The sequence below is a fragment of the Eutrigla gurnardus genome (genome assembly GCF_963514095.1).
Source record: "Eutrigla gurnardus genome assembly, chromosome: 7".
NCBI classification, from domain to species: Eukaryota; Metazoa; Chordata; class Actinopteri; order Perciformes; family Triglidae; genus Eutrigla; species Eutrigla gurnardus.
The window spans coordinates 28,221,090-28,248,813 of NC_139921.1; the positions used below are offsets into that span (position 1 = coordinate 28,221,090).

A 27,724-nucleotide genomic window follows, 5' to 3' on the forward strand; every position below is an offset into this window, starting at 1 on the left:
GCCCTGAAGCTACGATATCTGTGTGTTCGTTACCAGGATGTAACGTTGCTCACACTTACAACAGGTCTCGCTCCTTGTTTCTCTGGACGGCTGATGAAACAACCTTGAAAAAAACGCGTAATTTAAGATAACGTTAAATTCCGTAGCTAGCTAGCGAGCCATGGTAAATCCCGGGTTGGTGACATAGATTGCGTGGCACGGGAGATGTAGTTAACGGTTTCACACACGACTATATTATACTTCGACTCTGACTTTCTTGACTTGCAAAGTCATCTTTTAATTTGAACATTTAAGCATGCCAAAGGGGGCGTGGCTTAGCCTCTATATAAGGAAGCAGCTCTGCAAAAAAGAACCGTCTGGGTAATAAATGTTCAAACCGTTGTGCTCAATATAGGAAGCTACATATGTGTCGAAATATCAAAAATTCTGTCGTGTCCAAAACTACAACAACAGAACTCAGGCTGTAATAAACTTTGGTTTGTGGTTTGAGAACTCTTCCATTATTTCTAAACTAGTAGAGATGCCTTTTTGTGAGTGTTTTTAGTGGGAGTTATGCAAAGGCGTCTCTCACATGTTAAAATTTAATTTTTGAACGTGGCCCAAAAGTTCCCCCACAGCAGAGCTGCGTACCCTGCAGATCCTCTCCGGCTTCTTTTCTTTCATGTTCACGGTCGTCTCCACATTCTCAGCCAGCTCTTACACGGCGGGAACGCTGCGATGGCGATAACGGCGGCGCCGCTCACGACTCCCACCAACAAAATCATCCAGCACGCGGCACCGTTCACCCTCGCCTTCCTTAACTGATTCATTATGTCATCGCTGCGAGCCACCGCCGCCGCTGTTGTTGTGCTTCTCGCTCTCTATTATTATTCTGACTTGTGGGGGAGGGGAGGCACACATGCCACTAAATGCTACAGTTTTTTCAATATGCGTTATTTTTATCCCCTGACAAGCATCTTCTTCCATGAACATTTGCAGCTAGAAACATCATATCGATGCTGGTATTGAGTTTTTTACGTCTGTAATAGTTGATTTATTAAAGACCAGCAGCTTGCAGAAATCTAAAAGTTAACATTCTAGGACTGGAGTGAGATCCGGGCCTGTATGTGTGGGAACGTATACGAGAATAAGTCTTTAAGACTGCACGGACGACGTCCCCCTTTAACGCGATGACACGTTTCCGTGACCTCATACATGAGCTGCTTGTTAAAAAATGACACCGCTGGTTTTTAGGGCTGCTTTAGAATCACATCAGCGACGGACCTGCACTGTAACAGCCTCCTCGTAAAAAATTCCCATTCGCCGTCTCCGCGGGAGGTCAAAGTTGACATCCGTGGCAAGTTGAACTGCCAAAACAACAAAGAGGTGATTAATGGATGTTTTCCCGCCCTTAAAGCATCTCTACCTCAAACAGAGTAATGACCCTTTTCAAAGACGCCAGCCGCCGTCTTATATTATGAGGAGCATTCAAACAACAGGGGACCAGGCATCAGTTCACGAAAGTGAAGCCGTGGTTTTAACAAAGTGTGTCTGTTTAAACTCATTAGGTGTTCGGCATTGACAGAGAAGCTTTTTAACGCATCGTTGGCCTCTAAGAGTGGTTGAAATTGTTTTTCCTGACTTGAATTTTCTACTTCAGGCAACCTCGGTTGGAAGACAAATACTAACGCTTTGGTTTTTCTTTCTCCGGTGCTGGTCGGTCGCATTGAGAAAAACGTGATCGTGAAATGATGAGCGACTGCGAGGGTGAAGTGGGGATCTTAAGTTTAAGGGTGTTTACATCCAGATTATTTGAATGTTTCAAACAGGGGTCACTTTGCCAAGAAATTGCTAAAAATAATCCCAGTGGAGGTTTGGTGCTCTGAAACATACTTTTCAGAAGCACCTCAGGTTGTGATACACAATAAAAGAGCTTGTAGCGGTGAGTTTTCACGTGGTCAATACGACAAAGGTCGCTTGTGTGTAAAATTATAATTCCAATTCAATATTAACCCCCTCCTATTGATGCCCCATGCTGAAAGACCGCAAAGGCTCATGGGTGTTTTGGACCGTTTCTGTTCTAGTTTTTAAAGGTGCAGTGTGTAGGTTTTGTTGACATCTAGTGGTGATGCTGCAGATTGCAACCAACTGAAACTTGCAGTAATATGGCAGCTGCGGAGCCAAAGAGGAGACTTTTTCAATAAATTAATCTAGTATTTTATAGGTTCAAATAGACTCAATATCTCATTTTTATTCATTCTACTGGTAGTCCGTTTTGCTCAAATAGAAATAGGGGCCTGTCTCTAATTCTGGCCTCCTTCCAATAAAGGCCTGGACTGCGATGCGCTTGAGTAAATAAAGGCCAGGGCCTATATTAGAGGATTTACGGTACTCATATAATTCCTTTATTCACACCGGACCTTTTAGTGTGTTCTGTGTGTGCATTTATGCTTTATTTATGTTTTATTGTGAGTTCAGTGTTAACTACAAGGTGGTTACTTTGACCTCCTGTGATGTGAGCAGATCCTTCCACACAACTCCCCACTCTGTATGTATAGAACATTTAAATACATTTTGCACTGCAAACCTCAGAAGCGGCCATTTCAAACACGCTGTGCTCCTTTCTTATGGAGCCGAAAGAACCGAATGTGTGTCACTGTCCAAATATTCACACACATCAGTGGGAGATTTCAAATTTACATACGATCCGATGAATATTACAGAAGCGTACACAGAGCGTTCGGCCTCCGGGGGGATCGATAAGGAGAATGCTGGTCATACGGTTCAGGAGCCTAAATGTCTGTTTTATGATGCTTCTATGAGCAAAAAAATTCAAAATGTTCATTCCGACCCGGAGTTCCACCCGGTACTCCCAGTCCTCCTCCCCTGCTTGCTTTAGCAGTTAAGTTGTGAATAACCTATGCTTTGTGAGGGGTTGTTAGCTTGCTCTCTAAGGCCATTCATATTTCATTTGACAGCTTGGTGAGAGCCGAACTCACCGGGAGACACGACTACAGGCAGTTTACAAACTAATGAGCGGCTCTATCTGCCAGAGAAGCTGAGCGTCATCATGGCCGTGTTGACTTGGGAGGTCGCTTGGGGAAAAAAAGGAGCCCCTCCCCCCAAAAAAATGAAGATAGTTATGAAAGGGGCTTTCCGCTGCTGCAACAGAGGTGGCTCATTACGGTGGAAGTCAGATGGAGCATGGCACTGAGGGGAGGTGGAGATGGACAAAGTTGGGGAAGTAATGGGTGGGTGGGGGGGTAATGATGATGAGAGTGGCAGACACACGGCGAAGGAAGAGGAAGATGGCGAGGGATGGAGGGAGTCAGGTGAGTGAGGGATGGACCCAGCTGTAGGGAGCGAGAGAGAGGGATTGTTGGAAAGATGGATGGATGAATGGAGGGGAAGGAGCAGTAATTACAAGTCTTGTTGTGCGGTTGGAGAGATGGAGGACCCACCCCCCCCTTTTTCTTTTTTTTCTACAGCACTGCCACTCTGCATTAACTCAGCAGAATGAAATATTCAGCCATTAGGGCCTCGGCTGAAACACATCCTGTGCCCGAGCTCATGCAGCATTTAAACACCATTCATGTTCTATTCATTGCAGGGGGGCCTAATACATATAATCATCAGTCGAGTATAGTTTCTATTCAAAACACACTTTTTCTTGTTTTGCATCTGTAAATGCAAACATCTGAAGTGAGAGCGGCAAGTCAATACCGACTCCAATTAGGTTCTAAAAATCATTGGTAAACATTGGCTGGGATTTGATTTTTCTCAAACCACAAGGGGGGTGGAAATGCTTTTTTTTTTTTTTTTTTTCCTGCTTCACCATTTGTGTCTTCTTCTTCGTTCTAGAGTCCGAAGTGACGACGGTGAACCGCTGCCTGGACGCCGCCAAGGCGTGCAACATCGACGAGACGTGTCAGAAGCTTCGCACGGAGTACGTGTCGTCCTGCATCCAGCCGTCGGCCCGCTCCGGTCCGTGCAACCGGCCCAAGTGCAGCAAGGCGCTGAGGAAGTTCTTCGACCGCGTGCCGCCCGACTACACCCACGAGCTGCTGTTCTGTCCCTGCACCGACACCGCCTGCTCAGAGCGCCGCCGCCAGACCATCGTGCCGACCTGCTCCTACGAGGAAAAGGAGAAGCCCAACTGCCTGGCCCAGCTGAGGATCTGCAAATCGGACTACGTGTGCAGGTAGATATTACAAAGTTGTCAAAGATGTTTTTACATGTTTTTTACATTAACACTACTATAGTTATAAGAGATTGCTTGAAGATGTATTTGTTTACTTCTTTTGGCTTAGAAGAGTATAAAATAGAATTTTTATGGCCTTGAGTTAAATAGGTCGGTAAGGGAATGAGTAACGGACAAATTGATTTGGAAAGTCTGAAGCTCTGATGTCCAAGACTTGAAGCTGAAATAGATTTTTTTTTAATGTGGATCATAAATTCTCCATAAATGGGAAAACAAGCCTTTTCACACAATATCAGCGTATTGGTTGTTTCTCCTGTGTAACTTGTTAGCAAACACCTGCCTAAAGGTTACTGACTCATCTAAAATCTTGTTTGATCTGCCAACTCCTGAGAAAACAATGTGGGTCTCTTTGACTTGTGAGATGTTTGACCAGCTTCGGCAGCCGGCTTGTTTACCTCGGCTCCCCCGGCGTTCCACGCCAGACAGCTGCTCCATAATTGACTTGTGTGAGATGGAGGAGACGTCTGTGAGAGCTGGAACAACTCAACCACACAGACGGGAAAACAATCCTTGACTTATCAAAATGCTACATGTTAGGCAAACATGGGCTTAATGCAGCTGGTAGTTTATCCAGCAGACAGGTGGGAGGCATTAGCACCAATTGTAATCGTGCTTCTGTCCACCCGATGAATGTAAGACCCATATTCGCTCTCATTTGAGCTCTGTTTGGGTCTCCACCACAAATTATAGGGTTGATTTAGCATTAGTTATAGAGCTGGTTGCCATATTTGTCCTTCTAAACCAGGCAGGTAGTGTTTAATTGCTTTATTATCAATATTTTACATACATGTATGGAATTGTCTGTACTTGTCTGGACGTGTCTGTACTTGTCTGTACTTGTCTGGACGTGTCCAGACTTGTCCAGACTTGTCTGTACTTGTCTGTACTTGTCTGGACGTGTCCGGACTTGTCTGTACTTGTCTAGACGTGTCTGTACTTGTCTATACTTATCTATACTTGTCTGTACTTGTCTGGACTTGTCTGTACTTGTCTGGACGTGTCCGTACTTGTCTATACTTGTCTGTACTTGTCTGGACGTGTCTCTACTTGTCTATACTTGTCTGTACTTGTCTGGACGTGTCTCTACTTGTCTGGACGTTTCAGGACTTGTCTGGACATGTCTGTACTTGTCTGTACTTGTCTGTAATTGTCTGTACTTGTCTGGACGTGTCTCTACTTGTCTATAGGCTACTTGTCTGTACTTGTCTGGACGTGTCTCTACTTGTCTGGACGTGTCAGGACTTGTATGGACATGTCTGTACTTGTCTGTAATTGTCTGTACTTGTCTGGACTTGTCTGTACTTGTCTGTAATTGTCTGAACTTGTCTGGACTTGTCCACATAGCCACACTATGGTCAAGGCATATGCTCTGCAATCTAAGGCTAAGTCGCACCTACATTTAAAATGATTATTCACATTATTAGTGGATTTGCTAAAAAGTCAGGGAATGGTCACTTCTCCTCAACCAATAGCAAAGAAGTGACCGTCGTTGACCCCACTTAGCAGAACCCACATTCAGCCCGAATGGCTTCCTTGCCTGCGTTCACGCATGTGTGACCGTGCCCTTATATCCTGAGACCTTTGACAATCATCATCCATGTTGACAGTCCTGACCTTTACGGGAAAGGAGAGTCCACAGCGGGGGAAGCTATCGTAGCTTCGCTGTCTTTCACAAAAAAAAGTTGATGTTACGAATACATCTCTTGAATCAACTTTGTGGGTTTATCGTTCCGTTAGCAACCAAGCTAACTCGCTTTCTTGCTCGCCAGCAACACGTCCTGTTACTGAATGCTCCGATGCTGCAGCAACTTCAACTGTTTTTTTTTTTCAGTCTCTTGTTGACAGAAAATGGATTGTCTGGGAAAATATTAATTTTCATGGCTAATGCAGCGGTATCTTCCCCCCACTGTTGTGTTCAATTTGAAGTGCTTTGTTGACGTGGCGGCCTTGCACGACGGCGTTCCCTCATGGCAACAAATGGGCTCCGTGTGTCTGGGAAGATAGGTCCGACTGGTATATGTTCATTTAGATTTAATTAGTTAGCTGTGTTTAATTCTTTCAATTGTCACACTCATTAAGTGTTTAATTAGTTAAATTAAATTCTGCAATCATTTTCTGAATGCAGGAATTAATGGCAGGCTGGGCAGGAAGCAGCCCTGTGGAATAGTCATTATTAGAGCGGGGCCCTTATCACTCGGGAGTCACGCATGACTTTCCTGCCGAAGTGCTCGGAAAATATATATCAGCGTAGGACCGAGACATCATCAGGATCGGTAAATTGACTGACCATCTGTAAAAGATGAATTATATTATTATGTTCTGTGTGAAAATCCCCGTGTTTGCAGAAGACTTTGATGAAAACAAAGATTTTGTTCAAATTGAAAATGAATTGTCAACGCCTCGATCGGAAAACTATTAATGTCTGATGGAGTCATTAAAATTCGGAGGGCGTATTTCTGCCAGTCACTAGACACGGCGTCCTCTCACCCATCCAGTCAGATTCTCTCTCTCTCTCTCTCTCTCTCTCTCTCTCTCCCTTGACGCCAAATGGTGGCCAGCGTTTAATCTAGTTCCTCTTCAAATGTCAGAAAGACAAAGGGCTTCATCTGTCACGGCTATCGATCAGGCATTATTCTCCACTGCTGCCCCGATGGATGGGGGCACCTCAAGGCTCCCTGCGCGGCCCCCACGCCAATCCCCCCCCTGCACCAGTCAGCTGGCATTAACCGCCGGCCTGCAGAGAGGATGCCTTCCCTTAGCAGTACAGCCTATGAGTTTCACGCACATCATTACGATGACATGACAAACGAGGGAGAGCGGGGAGACAGCGGGAAGAGAGCGGGGAGTGGCGGCGCCTGAGGGGGGATCCCGTCGCAAATGCCAGTCGGCGGGGCCCGCTGATGCGATGTGATGGCCGTGATAGCGTTGTAGGATGACGCTAGGAGATGATGATGATGATGATGAGGCTAGATGTCTCGCCGACTGGCAGGAAAGGTGAAAGGAAGGAAAGGGAAGAGCGGGCCGTGGGGAGGAAGCGTTTATATGGAAGATCCATATTTGTCCAATCTCCTCGCGGCCCGGAGAGCGCCCGCGGTATTTAGAGAGCAGAGAGCAGAGCAGAGGCTCATCTTTGCCCCTCGTTGACTCTTTTACAGCCTGGCAGCCTTCCAGAAGATGGCATGCTGGGAAACGCGGGGGAGTGGAGGGGGGTAGACTGATGACTGTCGCCAAGGGTGACTGGAGCGCTGCAGAGCGGGGGATCTTGATGGGTGGAGGGAGTTGATGTAGGAGTAGGTAGGTTAGCGTTGTGGGTTTGGTTGGGGGGAGGAAGCACAGGTGACGGCCACCGCCTCGGTCACACAACGCGTCCAGCCACCGCCGCCGCCGCTACACACCAGTAAGTGATGGATGCCATGTTATTACTCCCACAGGTCTCGCTGGGCACAGTTCCAGTATGATTGCCAGCCGTCGGAGCAGAGCGCCAGCGGCTGCAAGCAGGAGAACTACGCGGCGTGTCTGCTCGCGTACACCGGCCTGATTGGTAAGAACTAAATCTTCTCTGTGGCAGCATCGGGCCTTTCAGCCCCGTGATGGATCAGGAACAAAAAGGTTTTGGAGGGGTGGGAAGGCTGGACATGCAGACAAGTGCACCGAACAGGACTCAAAATGAATGAATCAACAATCGGGGATGAGGAGCATGCGGCTCGGCGATCGATGAAACGCTGATTAATGTGGCTGCAGCGCGGCCGCGGCCAAGTCGCCGGCATTATACGTGCACTTACAACTATCGACTGGTGTTTTTGAGAGAATTATCCCCGACGTGATGATGAGTGGGTGCAGGCAGAGGTGTGAGAACACGGCTCCTGTACTTTAGATGGAGAAAAGAAGGGAAAAAAGTCACATAATGCACAATAGGTTGTTTAAAGCCCACGCAGTCTAAGCATATCATTATGGGACAACAACGCTGCAACATAACTGATGCATTAAGAGGAGAACAAAAGCTCATTTAGTTGGAGGAAGTGAGGATAAAGAACGATGTTGATTGGCCGATCCAGACTACTGGAGTAGAAGTGAGACTCTGAGGTGTTGTTTGGAAGTCTGGGACCCCAGAAAATCAATGGAGGTGATCACAACTTTTCTTTTTTTTTTCTCACCACACAACCTCAAAGACCAGCAATTCTATTTCCCAACTCTTTTAGAAAATAATAATAAAACACACAGTTATATTACCCTTTTTCCAGGAGAATGACTTCACATTCACTTCCTGCTAAAAAAAAAATAAAGAATAGAATAAAAATTAAATTGAATATAAATAACACAATGAATAAAAAATATATTATTTTAATAAATTAAAATCAAATATATTTTTCTATTTTATTTTTACTTTGTCACACTACAGTTAAGAGCGTAATTGTAAAGGATAAAAATGGTTATAAATACTTTTAGTGCAAGAGTGCAAAAATGTGAACAGATGTGAAAAGTAGACAGAAATGGAAACAATAGAGAATTATATGTTATGAATACACTGACATGCACACTAATAACTCAATTTATCCTGATTATAGCGACACAATGATGTAAATTCCATTATTTGATAATAAATCATGTCATAATCAGGCTGAGAAGAACAAGATTCAACCATTTATCTTTTTATGACGTAAAATCCCACATAGCTCAAAGTTTAATAACTTAAATGAACTCATACTTCAGCGGTCTCGTGGTGGGTTCGAGTGCTGCGTGTAAAACCCGGTGATGTGAGAAGTCGTGGCTTGTGAACACGCCGCTGTTTTTCCTTCCTCACAGGAAGCACGGTGACTCCCAACTACCTTGACAACTCCACGTCCAACGTGGGACCCTGGTGCTCCTGCGCCGCCAGCGGTAACCACCGGGAGCAGTGTGGCGACTTCCTCAGCGCCTTCCACGACAACGTCTGCCTGAGTGAGTAACCTCCGACCTCGTCAGCGTGAGAGAGTCTGAACAAAATCATCCATGATGCTTCACAGTCCTTTGATGTCACGGTAACATTACAGCGAGTCAGGCGGAAAGAAGTTTTACTGCTCTCAGAACTGTATCTGTAGGCTTCAGGTGAATTTATAGAATTTAATTTTTAAGGCATTTTTTTGTGTAATTTTAACATAATTTCCTTTAATTTCACTGTTTTATTCAACAACATACAAACTACGGTACATTGTAACATCTCACTCTGTACTTTCTTCTACTTTTACTTGAGTAAAGGATGTTGAATCAGTACTTCCTTTTTGAACGTATCTCTACTTCTACCTGAATGCAGAACGTGTGTACTTCTACTTGAGTATAGAACATCTGTACTTCTACTTAAATGTAGAATATGTGTACTTCTACCTGATGCAGAATATCTGTACTTCTACCTGATGCAGAATATCTGTACTTCTACCTGATGCAGAACATCTGTACTTCTACTTGAGTATAGAACATCTGTACTTCTACCTTAATGCAGAACATCTGTACTTCTACGTGATGCAGAACATCTGTACTTCTACCTGATGCAGAACATCTGTACTTCTACTTGAGTGTAGAACATTTGTACTTCTACTTGAGTGTAGAACATTTGTACTTCTACTTGAGTGTAGAACATTTGTACTTTTACTTGAGTGTAGAACATTTGTACTTTTACTTGAGTGTAGAACATTTGTACTTTTACTTGAGTGTAGAACATTTGTACTTCTACTTGAGTGTAGAACATTTGTACTTCTACTTGAGTGTAGGACATTTGTACTTCTACTTGAGTGTAGAACATCTGTACTTCTACTTGAGTGTAGAACATTTGTACTTTTACTTGAGTGTAGAACATTTGTACTTTTACTTGAGTGTAGAACATCTGTACTTCTACTTGAGTGTAGAACATCTGTACTTCTACTTGAGTGTAGAACATTTGTACTTCTACTTGAGTGTAGAACATTTGTACTTCTACTTGAGTGTAGAACATCTGTACTTCTACTTGAGTGTAGAACATTTGTACTTTTACTTGAGTGTAGAACATTTGTACTTTTACTTGAGTGTCGAACATTTGTACTTTTACTTGAGTGTAGAACATCTGTACTTCTACTTGAGTGTAGAACATTTGTACTTCTACCTGATGCAGAACATCTGTACTTCTACTTGAGTGTAGAACATTTGTACTTCTACCTGATGCAGAACATCTGTACTTCTACTTGAGTGTAGAACATTTGTACTTCTACTTGATGCAGAACATCTGTACTTCTACTTGAGTGTAGAACATTTGTACTTCTACTTGATGCAGAACATCTGTACTTCTACTTGAGTGTAGAACATTTGTACTTCTACTTGAGTGTAGAACATTTGTACTTCTACTTGAGTGTAGAACATTTGTACTTCTACTTGAGTGTAGAACATTTGTACTTCTACTTGAGTGTAGAACATTTGTACTTCTACCTGATGCAGAACATCTGTACTTCTACTTGAGTGTAGAACATTTGTACTTCTACTTGATGCAGAACATCTGTACTTCTACTTGAGTGTAGAACATTTGTACTTCTACTTGAGTGTAGAACATTTGTACTTCTACTTGAGTGTAGAACATTTGTACTTCTACTTGAGTGTAGAACATTTGTACTTCTACTTGAGTGTAGAACATTTGTACTTCTACTTGAGTGTAGAACATTTGTACTTCTACCTGATGCAGAACATCTGTACTTCTACTTGAGTGTAGAACATTTGTACTTTTACTTGAGTGTAGAACATTTGTACTTTTACTTGAGTGTAGAACATTTGTACTTCTACTTGAGTGTAGAACATTTGTACTTCTACTTGAGTGTAGAACATTTGTACTTCTACTTGAGTGTAGAACATCTGTACTTCTACTTGAGTGTAGAACATTTGTACTTCTACTTGAGTGTAGAACATCTGTACTTCTACTTGAGTGTAGAACATTTGTACTTCTACCTGATGCAGAACATCTGTACTTCTACTTGAGTGTAGAACATTTGTACTTTTACTTGAGTGTAGAACATTTGTACTTTTACTTGAGTGTAGAACATTTGTACTTCTACTTGAGTGTAGAACATTTGTACTTCTACTTGAGTGTAGAACATTTGTACTTCTACTTGAGTGTAGAACATTTGTAATAGTCTCTCGGTGAACCCCCCCCCCCCACACCCTCCCCACGCCTCCATGTGTTTGACTCCATCATTTTCCTGCACAAAGACTCGCAGACAAACAACCTCCTGAGTGATGGCAGCAGTGACAGACTGTTGTTATTAATAGCTGCTGGCACGCCGTGATGGCTTACTACATATAATATCTGTTTGTTTAGATTATGCCGGGATATTTATCACTCCCTCGGGGGGGAAAATAACGCAAAAAAATGGATTTACAATAATAGAAACATGTTTTTTAAGAATGATAAAATGTCAGTGAGTGATAAACTGCAGCTCATGTTCCATAAGGATTATCCGCCAAATCCTCTGTAGTCTGTTACCTTTTGTTGTAGCTTATATTCATCCAACAACAACAAGAAGAAGAAGAAGGAGAGCCGAACAGCTCCAATGATGGGAGATCATCCCTCTGAGTGAGTGATGGCATAAACTAATACAAGCTGTAGCTGCTGGTGTCACAGCAGACAAGTTTATTCTGAGTTATTATTCTTTCTAGAAGGAGACAGATTCTTATAAAAGCCGCTGACGGTTCGGAGCAAAATATGATGACAAGACAGGATGTCAGCGCTCGTTAAGTCTTGTTAAGTCTGTATTCGGTTATGACAGAAACAGCAAATAACTTCTCATCGGGTCTCCAGTCCAACCAGTCTAACCAGCAGTGTGAAAGTGAAACCAGGATAAACTTTTTAATAAAAGGTTCTGATTGAAGGTGTATATATTCAGAACTTTTAATTATTTATGATATGTCGGGCCATAAAAGCTGATGTACAGTGTCATTATTTTAAAACCATAAACATTAATATTTTACAGCTGAAAATGTATTTTTTTTGTCCCCGAGCAACAACAACAATGCTGCTTTAACAATGAGAACTCGTGAATATAAAAAAACTTAAAAAGTAAAATATTTTATAAGTAATTTGATTGCAATATGAACAATGGTATTTTTTTTTACAAATGAACACAATAACTATACCCTGTTATAGGGTAGTAAATATTATTACAACTTATTGCCTTAACTCTTCTCCTTTGTTTGTCCAAATATAGATATCCATTAAGTATTGTTTTCCTGTACTTCTAGGTTGATATTTATTTATTTATTTTTCTGTATTATTTTTCTCATTTTGCACTCAAGTTCTCAATCAAATGAGAAATTCATCTAATTTTCCAGGTATTTCATTCACTCACTAAGGGGACAAACTTAGGCTTTGCTAGGTGATTTCATGAATAATTATGTTTTTTTTATTGAATTACTACAAAACATGCTGCACTTTTACATAAATGTTGATATGAAATCAGCTTTATCAAAAGAAGATTTTGGCCATATACCTGTATTTACAGTATAATTTATTTAATTTATCACTTGCATGTTAAGATCGCATAGCCCTTTATTAATGCTGCAGGAAATAAAAAAATAAAAAAATATTTTCTTTTAGAAAATTAGAAAATAGAGTAATAAATCAATCTAAAAATGTATAAGAAATCCCAATGGAATATCAATAAAAGTAAAAAAAAAAAATGTGAAGAAAGTTAACTAAAATAAATAATTAAGTTATATTGCACATGATATTGAAAATGTATTAATATTGGAATATAATATTAATATTTCACAATTCAATAACATTTTATTTATAGTGTCATATCACAGCAGACACTTAACACATTGGGCAGGACGAGAACACGCTCATGATTCTCATGCTTTTAGAAATCTCATGCAAACCAGGCTCTTGGTATCACAAAGGGTTCCACGCAGTATCGCGTGACACTGAGAGGTAGTTTTGCACACCTCCCTTCATGTAACCAAACCAAAGCCCAACAGATGACATCACCGAGGGACGAACACGACTGCGTCTGAGCTGCTTTGCCACCAATTAGAATCCATTTCTGAAACATCCGGTGAAAAACTCGTCACTCAGCGAGATAATGAATCAAATTTGTGAGCGACATCTGTTCTCCGGGTAACAAATGGGACGTACGGAACCCGGCAAACCTCCCGGCGTGGTCACATATATTATATTATATATATATATGTGTGTGTGTGTGTGTGTGTGTCCCAGCTGGTTTGACGGATGCCTTGTGTGTTTTTAATGAAAGTCCTCGTGTGCATCCTTCAGCCGGTGGGACTGGCACACTTTGCCGAGGCAGCTCCTGTGTTTACTGTAAGCTCCTCGGAGAGGCAGGAAAACAAACCTCAGACTTGACTGGCCTCATTTCCCTGCGTCTGAGCAAACAAGCGCTCCCTCTCCTCCCGCCTCATGCTCCATAACGAGGATGAACCAGTTTTCTAAAAGGGGCGAAAAAAAAAAAGAGAAGAAAATTCCTGCAGCTCTCATCTGAACCGGAGGTCAGTCTCGTTTCGCCAGACTCGGGTTCTATTTCTGGGGTTTGGAAAGCATGTATAATTGTTTGGCAAATGACGGGTTTGGATGCGAGCCCAACAATTGGGGGAAAATGAATCCGCCACATCCCCCCCACAATACACCGGCGATGAAGTTATTCTGCAGCCAAGAGGACTCCCCGGCTCTGTTGCACAAATGGACAGCACCATCTTCAATTAAATAAATCCTCCTGGTCTCTTTTTGGTGCTTACCTCCCTTTTTTTGCGACCAGCATGCATTGGGGGCGGTGTGGTGGCGAGGGGTCCCCTGTGCTGTTGTTCTGGGGCCTTCCTTGCTGAGACAGGGCTTCAGATGGCCTTTGATGACTTGGTAAATGAATGTAATTTGGTTTCCTGCCTCCGAACTAATGAGGTGGGCAGAGAGAGAGACTCGTGGCGGGGAAGAATACAGTCGTTTTGCAGACGAGAGAAAAAAAACAGCTGAAAAAAGATTCCTTCTCTGCCGAGCGAATGCACTCAGGTTTTTAAGAAACAGCTGTCACCCTTTCTTACCTCCTCATCACGGCCATAATAAGCGCATCACTATGCAAAACAGCAGCTCTGGACGTCTTCATCCTCCCAACGCCGAGTGCATCGGGGTAAAAAAAGGAAAAGCAGAGGACAGATGGAGGTGAAGCTCATTTATTTTTTCTACTGTTTTTTCTGGTAGTTAAATTGGTGTTATAAAGGCGAGCGGGCGATATGTCAGCCAGGCTGGGGACAGGAAGGAAAGATGGCGTTTTAGGACCACTGTAGAAAAAAAACCCAAAACACGGGAGTCAACCTCCCATGAAGGTACGCATGTATTTATTTTTCTAATGAATCCATGTGACAATGCCTCGTTAAGGTCTTTAAGGTGATGATGCTTATTGTTGGTTTTATTCATATGAGGCCAAATCGTCATCTTATGTGTGTTTATTGATCCGGGGCGGTTGGGGGTAATGGTGCGTTCCAGTTACACTCGGAAGTCAGGGTTTCTGAGCTCCGAGTCGGAACTTTCAACTGGAACTCGAGGTCGGATTTCCGACTCGTAAAGTCGGACGATCGACACAAGCCCGAGTTGACATTTAAAGATGGCTGCCCCGGTTGTTAACAGTTTTTTAGCCGTTGGCTACTTTTTTCCGACTTTGTAACTGAAACGCTGATAGTTTGGGTGTGACGTCATTCCCAGCTCCGACTTCCGAGGTAAATGGAACGCACCATGAGATGCTAGCAGTAGCTTTCACTTGTTGTCATAGCAACAGCAAACATCTGGTCTTAGTGGAACCAAGCCACTTGTTTATATCAGCTATGACAACAAGTAAAAGCTACCATTAGCATCTTAGCCCAACCGGCCGATCAATAAACACCCATAAGATGATGATTTGGCCAACTTTTTTTCTCGGCTCCGTTTTAAATTTTTTTTCCCTACAGTGGCCGGAATACGCCGTCGTAGGAACCTATGAAGTCAGGAAAAAATATCCCCTGAGGGAGAAACTAAAAAGTCATAGAGATGCGAGATGGTTGGTGCTCAAACAGCCAAACATTCACAAAGGAACGGTCACAACAGCCCGCCACTGAAGACATGTATCGGCGCTTCATCCCCTCACTTCCCCCCCTCAGCCATCAGCCCGCACATTTGAGCGCCGCAGCGCGCTTCCTCACCTGTCCCAACGCTAATGGCCGAGCAGCGCTATTAGCACGCCTTTTCCTGTGAGGTGCTGAATCCGTTCCCTTATTAGCTGCCGGGGTGGCGGGAAGAGCTCATAGGTGTCCCGCCGCCGCCGCCTGCGTGGTCGATGCTCGCCGCTGCACCAGCGGAGGGAGTCGAGTCGAGGCCCCACATTCATTACTGCAGGATTTTGTTTGCTATGGATAGATGGATCAATTTGTTATGATCCTGTGAGAAATCAATGTTTGTGTGTCACGCCCCGATACTCCACTGAAGGCTTTGAAATCCCACCACTAATAACCAGTGAGTCGCTTCTGAAAAATCGGAGGGGGGTAGGAGGGGGTCTTCTCCTTCTTCTTCGCCGGGGAAACAGATGGAATAATGGTGTGATTTCTTTCCCCCACATCCATCTTACAGTAAAAGCTGTGTATATTAATTGATGAGACTTTCATTCATGTCTTCATTTTAAGCACATTTTTAATTGAAGTGACTTTCATGCAGACGTAATCGCTGCACAGTAGCCCATTAGGGTGAATGAAAACGAGTGCTTATGGAATATTAATCCATCACACGATCACGTTATTCACTCTGGGTGTGTGTTGTAAATCAGCCGAGAACGTGATGTGACGGGACGGGTACGAGACCACGCAAAGTACCACCAGAATATAAATTATGCATAGAGCAGGATGTACATAGTCCCTTCCAGCACAGCATACTTACTGTAAGTGACCCGTTTAAATATTTAACGTGATCGTAATATCATTAGAGACGATGGGAAATTGAAAGAAAGCTGACTGGTGTTCAATGTTCAAATATTCCGACCTGACGAAGATGCTTGATGGAAGTTTGGGAAGCGAAGGTGTGAAGTAACTTCCTGTTATCATTTCATACGCAGCGCAAACATCATTGACGAGAGATGACGGTGGATTCAAAGGCACTCTCGGTATTTTGAAACTATAACATGACGGCACAGTTTAAATTTAAATGAAATTGTGAGTTCACGCCAGGAAATGACAGAACTTTAATTGTGAGACTTTTCTTGGAACATAATCGCTCCCTGTGGCTTCAATAATATTCAACATGTTAATATTAATCAACATATATTCAGCATCTCTATAGTTTGTTGATTGGATGTCGTGACTCACGCCGTAGCTGCTTTCAGTCATTACTCATTTCCTGCAGTCTGGACTGGATGTTCACCTCCCACGTCCATCCAGTTAACTTCTCATTGTTCGAGTCACAACAGGTGCGTCCTTGATGGAAGTTTTCAAATTAAAATTCCACCCTCCGATGCATATATGCATTAGCATTTCATAACGATATTATTCATTTCCACTTCTCACAGTGCAGTAAAGGAGTCTTGCAGGAGTTGGTGTGTGTGTGTGTGTGTGTGTGCCGTGACCCTGCCTGACTTCACTAAACAGAGAAGTCTGCCTTTTTAAAGAGGAACCCTGGTTAAATAAGCATGACGATATGGAAATCCTACAGCATATTTTAAATGTTGACCTTACTTTAAACTGTGCATAAAATCCACAACATTGTGTGTTTAACTTTTCGTAACTGAATCATAAATCACAGGCGTGTATTTAAACACAGAATGACGGACTTTCGATTCCAGGATTTATATCCATCCTCCTCTTTAGACTCAAACTTTCGATGTTATTGTCCACAGGTAGAAAATGTCATACAGCGATACAATCCAACAGTACACGGTGGACACTCGGCCTGCTGTTCAGGCTGTTCCGGCTCAAAGCGAGCCCTGCTGCTCCTCGTTGCCTGGTGCCTGAACCTGCGTGGTAGTAAGGAGGGTGGAGGAGGTGGTGGTGATGGAGTGCTGACATCCTCTCCTATTGAAGTCACAATGTGTGCAGCGGCCTTTATTGTTCGGCTCTGCGAGGCAGAGTGCAGGGAGACCAATTATCCTGTCAGCCGGTGTTGGTTATGCATGTGATCGAGTCACGGGGGGGAAACGTGTGGACGGAGCAGGTGGAGTGGTGGAACGGTGGACTAGAACCGGCCTGAATGATGCTGCAATACAACAACGTAGAGCACCTTTTAAGTTTACCGATGGCTTTTTTTTTGTGGATGTCATTAGTGTCAACTGTTTAGTTATTGATGATGGTTGGACGCCGAGGTGAGAGGGGGACCAATTACTTGTTTTTGCTGACGTTGGCACTGAAGACGGTTATCCTTGCACCGCCGGGAGGTGGCAACGGTGTTGTGATCCGGGCCGGAGCAGAGTGGAGCGGTGCAAGACTGTGTTTGACTTGTGATGGCTGACAGACTGGAGCGGTTGGTGTAATTGGTGCATGGGTGGAATGGATCAGACGGGGGAGGGGAGATGGTGTATTTCCTGGATCCCGATCTGGGGTCCCCCAGAGCTCTATGATAGAACCTCAAATGTTTACCGAGATTTCCAGTTTGTTCCTGAATTAAATTTTCGCCTTGAACACCTCATTTTTAATTACATTATTTATGTGCCATGTTGTGGTTGGTCCAGTAAGTGATCCGAGGTTTGGAGTTGGGATGTTTTTCATCCATCATGACTGCAAACCACATCATTCAGATCATCTCGACATGACACAGCAGGGGGAACACAGGTGTAACTCATAGCATTAATTATGGTTACATTCTATTTAGTGTGTTGAGTTGTTCCTGTGAGCCCAACGTGCCTAATGCCGGCGTCCCCAGCTCACCTAAATGGAACAGGGCCCGTAATTAATTTAATGAATTACACCTGCGTTTAGCCTGCAATGATATCTCAAAGGAGCTGCTGTGGGGAAAAAAGGGCCCGTTGGCTGGAGAAAGCTGATTATTTCTCCTGCCTACATGTACCAAGATGCATTGCCTCAGCAGCCGGGAAACTACAGCATTTATTTGTGCACTGAACACTCCATGTCTTCACCACTAAACTTCTTCTCTCCTCTGCTGCGATCACTCTCGCTCGTCCACTCGCACTGCGTCACACTCTCTCTATCACACACACACACACACACACACACACACACACACACACACACAGACTACTCCAACATCTACAACATCTCAACATCTACAACATCATATGTAGATATTATCTAGAGACACTATTCTTTTCATAGACGTGCTGTCAGTCTCACTCCTCGGTCTCACCGCTCACCGAGTGGTAACGATATGTGTGAGTATAATTTATAGCCCGGAGTAACTCTTGCATTGCAAAAACAATGAACTCGCTGCTGCTCATTATTCATTATTGTTCATTATTTTTTATATTATGACTCACGTTTGCCATAAATTGAACATATGTTTATCTGACTTGCAGCAGCTGTTTTTTGCCTCTTCATATTCTGTAATTTAAAACCAAAGCTTTAATGTTTCCACTCACTGAGGCTCTTTGGCTTTCCCATTGTACGTTTACGTTTTAGTGAATTCCTGCTCACACAACACTCCCTTCTCTCTTGTGCTTTGGCAGGAGTTGACAGGAGCGCTCGAGACTGCAGTCTGCAGCATTTCTTGCCTGAGGAATAACTTATTTAAACCGTTCCCCCAGGCATATGAATGCCATATGTTACACATTTGTAGGAAGTTTCTTACACTGGTGGCCCAGAAAGGAAACAAGATGTACAAATTTGAAGAAAAAAAATGAGAACTTCCATTCACGAGAACTGTGCTTTCTGTGGACGGAGCATTCGCTGCTCTATCGGGGACAATATGTATGTTTTAACCATGATGCATCACTTCCTGTGAGCAGAAAAGAGTACCAACTGTTTTTGGTAAATGTGTCAAATCCTACTGAATATGAAGATTGGCCAGCAAAATCTTGACAAATCCTTCCAAACAAAAGCAAACTCGAGGTGATGCCTGATGCGACAATGAGCAGAAAGTTGAGAAAGTGATCCATCTATGAAGTTGCCAGTCGTGTCCCCCTTTTTAACACTCTCCCGCTCTCGTGTTCTAGAAAACGCCATCGTGACCTTCGGCAACGTATCGGATGAGAAGACGGGCGCCAGCCAGCCCGGGATGCCCAGTCCGGCGACGGACGGCCAGAGCCCGCACCTAGCAACCACCGCCCCGGGCGTCTCCATGGAAACAGAGCAGAACATTCTGAGAGCACAGATACCTACTCAGGTGAGACGGGATGGAAGAGTGAAATGTGATGCGCAGCTGATTTTTTTTTCCCCCTGTACTGAGAGGCAACTAAATGGAGACGGCCTCAACTCAGAATTGGGTCGCGCTGCTGCAGATGGCTCGGGGCGTTTGTTTTATCCTGCAGGGAGCAGCAGACGGGTGGGATTTACATTGTCTGCATAATTCAGACAGCGTCAGATGAAGAGAGCCGAGGCAGGGTCCGTTTCCTACCTCGTCTACAAAATGCATTCTCGCGTCCGCTTATGTAAGCGTCCTAATTTGAGCCGAACATTTTTGCATTATGTCGCTACTTTTTAGATTTACAATCAACCCACATTAGATCACGGGGAGTGCCACGACGCTCAGGTTCAATGGAATCCTTGTTCCCAGGATGCAATGTTTCACCTTTGCTGCTAATGACGAGCTTAAAAAATGACAATTATGTGACACTTCAGGACAAAAATAACGATTCATGAGTTTCCTAAGTGTCAATTTCTTCATTAGAGTTCGGCCGATTTTTGAGTCCAAAAATGTATATTTTCAAGTTAAACAACAACAAAAGTGACAATAGCTTATTAGACGATTATCCGTTTGTACAGAAACACTCAATATGACAAGAAAAACATTCAAATTCACTATAATCAGTCAAATAAGGTTAAATCATGTTCTGTCCTGTTTGTATTGACTTTTCAGGACATTCTGTGATGAGCTAGGATTGGCTGATGAAGCTTCAAATGCCCTATTTTGTTTTGTTATTGATTTTATAATAGGTCAGGCTCTTATAAGCCCCCATGGCTTTCATGCCTCTCCTTGCACTGATTCACTGTTTTGTCTCTTCTGTTTTGCATTTTAACGGTGCTAAATAAATCAAATCAAATCATTAGTGCTCACCACAGACTAATCTATGGAGTCTTCATCATATGGAGGATTCTGAATGAAGGAGGCTTTGAAGATTGGATGCAACTTTATTGATCCCTGCGGGGTCATTGGAGTTCCGCAGCAGTAAAACCGTTCAGCGAACAAAGTGGAGCATAAAACAAACAACATAACGGGAATAAAAGAATTAAGACAATTAAAACAAGGAGCCAAACTGGATGTAAACAAATGTGCGTTACATAAGCTAATGCTGTCGGCGGTTTCTGCACTGAAAGAGAGAATACAGAACGAGCGTTTAAACTGTCTCTTATTCATAACTGCTTCATCAACAGTATAAACAGGTTCTGTAAACACAATTAATGTAGCGCATACAACGGAGGAGTACAATAAACAACGGTTTAAACTCTGTTGAACATTAATTTTAATGTGGGCAGCCTGTTTTGCATTTAAGCATCCAAACAGTGTTTCAGATGTTAATAATGAGGAGGCATTTATAAATAATATAATTTACTCCAGGCTAAGGAAATTTGGCTCCTACTGGGAACCCCTCCCCAAAAAGAAAAAAAAATGCGGTAGATAACATAATTGACAATCCGCCAACAGATATAAATAAGCTTCACAAGCTAAATGTATAACTAGGCCACTTACTTATTTCCAGAGGGAAAGCAGAGGAAAACAGCCAAAAGCCCAGATTACATATTCTCACCTGGGGGGCTCTGAACTCCCAGTCCCACGCACGATTGTTTCAACAGCCTTTCATCATCATCTGATTGCTTTGGACTCGTATTATCACGCAGAGATAAACAGGGAAGTGACAGTTTGTTGAACATGGACATTTTTGTCACCTGATACTCGAGTGTCAAGTCAGGATCAAATGAAGTGTCAGCAGTCAGAGTTAATTAACTCTGGACAGCTGCCTCCAGTCATATCACCAGACATACAACTCTCCAGGCAACATCCCGTCATATTTAAATAACTGTCTGATAATTCAACAAAAAAAAATGAGTTAACAGGAAATGTGGCCGTGCATTTTAATCAGCAGCGGCGAGTCAACAGTGGAAGTATATGAAAAGGACAGAAAGGCAAACTTACTGTTTGCAGAAGACTTTAACTTATATTCACCATAGTTGTTTGATTTATCAGTCATTTCAATTTTCAGAATTTAAACATGCTCTGCTTGTCTTTTGTTGTAAAATTACAATTATAGAAGTAATATAAGTGTGTGATAACTTCTTGGACCACTGTATTAACAGACTGAACTAACCCAATATGTGACATATCAGCGACCAGGAAAAGCTAGAAACACAATCTGCTTCCCGATAACATATACACATTTTGTGCAGCCCCTGAATGTGACATGAAATGCAGTATATTTTACTTTATTATATGCCGTTAAAGAATCTATGGTATAATATGCCATAAATGAGCATGATATAATGTCAGAAAAAGTTATAATATGCCATATTTCTTTCATGGGTGCACCGATAAACGGTATCAGTCTGATACTATTCTCATGTACTTGTACTAGTACTCGTAAAACTGCTCCGACAAAAACAAACTCAATCCCACAACACGTCGTTAACCAACCAGCTGCAACAATAGACCGATGCACATCATTTACTGCCGACTGCAGCCGCCCGTAACTCTCTGACACTTTAATGAGTTTAACTGTAGTCAGCTGCTCGTCTGCCTGGAATACTCGTTAGCTTTTCACAACTTTTTTCCACAATTACTTTTTTTTTTAAAAGTTGTGAAAAAGTCGTAGCATGTCAAAAAAACATGAAAAAAAGTCAGTATAGTATGTCGTAAAAAAAGTCATAGTATTGAACGTTGAGAAAAGTGTGATATGTCAAAAGAAAATAATAGCATATAGCATGACAAATAGAGGCATAATATAGTTAGTCAAACTGTATTTAAAAAAACTGCATTGGACCAAAACACTGAACAACCATAAGATGCAGGTGAGAACATGACAGGAGCATAATCCATACAGACGATATGGAAATATAGACAGACTGATACACACAGGCATCATACATGTTAAATCGTTTTTTTATAATGGCTCTAATATGACACCGTTGCTCGTCTTCCGGTGCCGAGAAGATGTTTCCTGGTGACGAATTTTCCCAACATAAATGATGACTCATCATGTCACATGTCTGTTTTTTTTCCCCCTGAAGGTAAACGAGAACGACAGATTGTGGGGCGACGAGGGAGACTCCACCCTCCCCTCCCCGGGCCTGTCCGACCGCGGACCCGAGCCCGTCCGCCTGTCCCTGCTGCTGGGCCTCGGTTGGCTGCTCCTGCTGCTGCTCTCCAGCCAATAAGAGGCCTCGCTCACCTGGCCTCCATGGACCAAACTCCAGACCTGGTGGGAGGAGGGGGGCAAGGAGGGAAGAGCCATTTCTTTGTGTCAGTTGACCTGCCCCCTCTCCGTCTCCGTCACAAAAGTCGCACTTAATCTCTTTTTGTGAAATCATGACTCTGAGCAGATGTGTTGTGCATCCCCCCCCCCACCAGGGAGGGACGTACACGCCTCATTTCTTGCTTCACGCCTCCCCAAACCCAAACTGTTACACAAACGCAGACTTTGCTCATATGAAAATAACGTACAAGCTACAGCGGGAAAAAAGCACCGCGGGGTCAGAAGGTGTACAGTGAAGAGACACTGACGTACAGTGTGGAAAAACGAAAAAAACGAAAAAAAAAAAACATTTTTTTGTTCCTGAACATTCCTTGGTGTAAAAGAAAAAAAAAAAAATCCAATGTAAAGACTTTTGTCTCAACTGTGAAAGTGTTACATGAGATTTCGGGTGGATGTGTGTGTGTGTGTGTCCACATGCTTTGCTCTTGATTTTAATGTCACATTTTTTGTTTTACTAGATATGATTTTGTTACACAGAATGTTAGATGGAAGCACATAGTATATATAAATATAAATATATATATATAGTTATAATCGAGACAAATCACAATGGAGTTACTTGATTGTTGTGTTTTAAGTTGCAGGATGAAGAGTTCCCATTCCGAATACAAAATATAGACATAATTAAGTTTATTTAACTTTATTGTTCAAGTAAGATCTCTCAAAGTCTGAAAAAGTGATTGATTTTGTAAACAAGGACCTACATTACTTATTAGCCTTAGCGTATTGTGGTTTATTTAAAAGCTAGATTTTTTTATTTTTTATGATAGACACTTTTTGCAAATGGTGGATACCTCACTTTGGAAGGGGACTCTTCATTTCTTCATGCATTCAGCTTTAAGTGTGAGGGTCTGACAAACATTTGGGTTTGTTCCTCTTCAGAAATGTTATAAAAAAAATAATCATAAAATCGTGGTTTTTGGTGACGCAACAAGAGATGGAAACACGTTTATATTTTTTAACTATATGTGGACCTTGACCGCGGAGAAGACGGATACCTATCGACAAGTTTGTGAGCGATCATGCTTCGCCGTTTGCCGGGAGGACTGGCGGGAACAGACGGTGGTTTTGGTGCGTGAACGAACGCATCTGTCTTCGGAAAAAACTCGTGAGTGAAAGTGGCGACCCGTGTTGGACCCCCACTGCTCGCTGGGACTCAACGTTGGACGCCAGGGGATTTACAATATGTACTGTGAAAGCACAGCTCTGCTTCGCCAAGAAGCGGACATGTCTATGGAAAGTGTCGAGATACGGAGGTCGGCTCTTAACGAGGAATGTGTCATCTTCAATAGCGCCGTTGAATTCAGTTATCTGAAGAAACACCCGATTTTAACACCAAGACAGAAAACAGAAAAGCAGACCCCGATGAAAACGTATTAGTTCAAGTTGGACCTAATAAAAAAAACTCACAATATAAGCTCATAATATTGTCATAACAGCACAATACTTGTCGGATTTTGCCTGCCAAGTTCAACGGGGAGGGAGGGGGGAGGGGGGGTCAAATCCTCCTCTGATGTCTGTGTAGTTTTGAACGGGAAGAGGGTCGTCAGGATCGGAAACATAACTTCATCACAAATATTTCTCACGAGACATGCATTTTGTTAGTTTTATTTGCCCAGGTTTGATTATTTCTGAAAATGAGGCTGCCATTAAAAATCAATGATGATGATTTAATGCAGTAACAAATTGGCCAATGATTAAAATTCCAGTATATAATGAACAGAATAGAACCGATCCAGCTATTTGAGTCACTATAAGCCCAATATCGATATCGGTGCATCCCTAGCATTAACTCATTTTCTAGCCTGTTAGAATACAGACGTGTTATAAAATCCAGTTTAAGTAAACCATTGTTGATGTACTTATCGAGCAGGCATGGAGCAACGTGAGCAATCATTTGGACACCCAACAAATTCCAAAGTCCAATTTTCTCCTTTTCTGTTGGTTTTACTCTCCACTAACTCTTGAGGGAAACCTCTCTTTATCGGCTAAACGCTTCACTCTGTTCACCAGCTAGTCACTAAGTGTGTCAGCTGTTTGGTGTCGGGCAGGTAGTTTTATCAGGAGAGGAAACAGCTGGTTGCTACAGCTGGGCAAGAAGAACACAAGTTGCTGTTTTTAAACTAAAGTGAGACGGTGAAAACCCTCCACAGAGCGACGGGAGAACTATTTATTTTAGTGTTACAGATTTGATTATTTTTAGACAAATTGATTACAGCAAAACCAGAAGATAATAATGACCAGTAATTCACACTTTTAAATGTTGTCTTCATTAAAGAATCAATTGGTGATAAAGCTCTTCATCAATTCTGTTTTGTATTTCCAGAAGAAATAGTCCCTACGAGGTGGCAGAATACATTTAGAACAGAATTATCTCCGAGCCTGGGCACATAAAACGCCTATTTAAAGAACCAATAGATGTGAGAGGAAATATTTTCATGCTTTGGGTCAACGGATACTTTACATTTAAAAAAAAAAAAAAAAGACAAAAACTGTAGTTGTGTGGTTTTCTGGTGGGAAGAGTGTGTGTGAGTGACCTCTCGTTTTCACAAAGCGTCCGTCTCTCATCATGATGCCACACCAGCCGAGCGCCGTGCTGTGATTGGTCAGTCAGCAGGTGTTCCTCTGGCGCTGTGAGGTGACGGACCAACCTGATCCCCGTCCGGCTGCACCGGCAGAATCCCAAACGTGTCACTTCCTGCGAATAAAGACGACACTGTAAACTGAGGTGAATTCTGACCACTTCCTCTTGTGCAGAGGGGACGACATTTTTTTTTTTTTTTTTCCACCTGTCTTTTTTCTGGTCTCCTGACAAGATGTGACACGTGACCTCCATCCAGATACATCCAAGTCCAGCATCACCAAGTCCGGTATCATCTGAGTATTTCAGAGGAAGCACTCGCCCCCCCCCCCCCCTTGCATTAAGTTAAAACTACATTTTCCATCACACACACACAGGGCGTGATTTGTAAAGATGTTATATTATAGTGTATATACTACACAGTGTATACCATATGATGTCTACAACATTCATACCTTGGGGATTAATAAAAGAAAAAGGGATTTTATCCAAAGTTTTCTTTTTGATATGTCAGACAGGAGAAACCACTGAGAGGCCGATTCTGACAACTTTACAAAGCACAACTTTGAACACAAACTTGTGCATCAGAAACTTTAATAAATGAGACCCCTGGTGTAAACAAACCTAGACCAAATTTGTGTTTTCTTGTATCTTATTGTATACCTCGAGGCTGTGAGTCACCTGAGGTAAAGCACAGCTAGAAAAACAGGTAGGAGGGGAGGGCAGGGGATAGGAAGTCAGGCGAGCCGCAAAAAAATGTTTTCTCGTCGTCATATTTCTTGGCAAAAATATTTTAAAAAATCAGCCGAAAGCAACCTGGCATAATTTAAATATCACTGCGTTATCATCTCTCCCACAATGCTTACTGTGGCTAAACAACGAGGGTTAGGCAGCCGTCCCTTTGCAAAGTGAGACTCCAGCTGCCTGGTTGCCACCTGTGCTTTGCATACGCCGGCTGTAATTGATGCCAGTCTCCATGTTTTGGGTCAACAGCTAAGTGGGACAGACCTCCTGCTGTCCCAGTTACTGGGGCTGGTGGGTCCATGGCTGCTGCTGCTGCTGCTGCTGCTGCTGCCTTTAAATATCTATAACAGGGTTTATTAACTTGCCTGTGACATTTTTAGATCCCTAAATTCTTCTCGCCATCCCTTAAAGATTCATCGAGTTAACCAAGTGAACTATATAAATATTTAACGCATTAAACTCAATGGACACGTCTTCTCAACAGCCCTCTTGTGTCTTTTAACAGCGTAATGCACTAAAACAACAGCAATTTCTAAAGTAGTTTGTTTTTCTATGCTGTTAAAGGTTTGTTTACATCAGTGAAGTTTGTCAACAGGAGTAAATATACTTGCAGTTATGGACAATAGGGAAAGAACACGCTAATTTGTATTTACTACATGCATAGACTTTATAAACATGTACAACTTAAGAGCTCCCCTGTGATTGGCTGCGGTTTAGGTCATAAAGCTCACCCCCTTCCATGTTAGCAGATGGGCAAACATGGGAATAACTAAAAATATATCAACGTTCATGTCAGATCAACTTTTCCACAAAGATGGCTTCTGTCGTTTTAAGTAGTTCTTCTTATCAGGCCGATGTATGCTCAGTTGCATTTGGTTTTAACTAGTAGATGCTGTAAACGGGGGTGTGACATCATGATTGATTACAAATGCACAGACTCTGCCCCAACATGGGCAAACTAAATCTAACTGTAGATAACTATAGGACATCAAGATAAACACTTCCCTTACTTTCAGGGAAATTAAAGTAGACATTAAATATGCTCAATGAAAAATAAGCCACATCTGAGCACCACAGATCGCCAGTAAACATAATGGTATTTCTGCAGTGTCCACTAGGGGCCTCCTCCACCTTTTACCACGTTGAGTTAATGTTAAAAATATAACGACGCAAACAAACAAGGCCATAACCGATGTGAGCAGCCTGCTGCTGCTGGCCCGAGGAACACACACAATCTGTCTTTGTGTTGCGTTACCTTATTATCATACAGTCCTGTTGTTTTTGGCCTTCATCCTTCTTGTTCTTTAAAAGACATTTGGAGCGAAGCCATCGGGGAAGAACAAGCAGCCACGTTGGCTTTGAAGCTCAGAGAGCAGGAGCCGGCTGCAAATTGACCACAAACAAATGACAGGGAATCAGGTTTTCTTCTTCTGACAGACTTGTTTTTTTGGCAGGAAGGAAAAAACACTCAACCTTACCTTTCAAAATGGTGACAAATATAACTTAAATCATAATAATTAAATATTCCAAAAGTGTACAATCACCAAAAACATGATAACAACAGGTTCCACT

General features: G+C 42.6%; 1 protein-coding gene across 1 annotated transcript in view; it reads left to right on the forward strand.

Moving 5' to 3' along the window:
- gfra4a (GDNF family receptor alpha 4a) overlaps nucleotides 1-26,015 on the forward strand; it is a 119,537-nt gene extending 93,522 nt beyond the window's left edge. The window contains exons 4-8 of the mRNA XM_084012624.1: nucleotides 3,841-4,180; nucleotides 7,672-7,781; nucleotides 9,044-9,178; nucleotides 19,357-19,526; nucleotides 22,583-26,015. Of these exons, the coding sequence (XP_083868750.1) occupies nucleotides 3,841-4,180; nucleotides 7,672-7,781; nucleotides 9,044-9,178; nucleotides 19,357-19,526; nucleotides 22,583-22,729 (902 nt within the window). The 3' untranslated portion in view covers nucleotides 22,730-26,015. The remainder of the gene's footprint in view (nucleotides 1-3,840; nucleotides 4,181-7,671; nucleotides 7,782-9,043; nucleotides 9,179-19,356; nucleotides 19,527-22,582) is intronic.
- The last annotated feature ends 1,709 nt before the right edge of the window (nucleotides 26,016-27,724 follow it).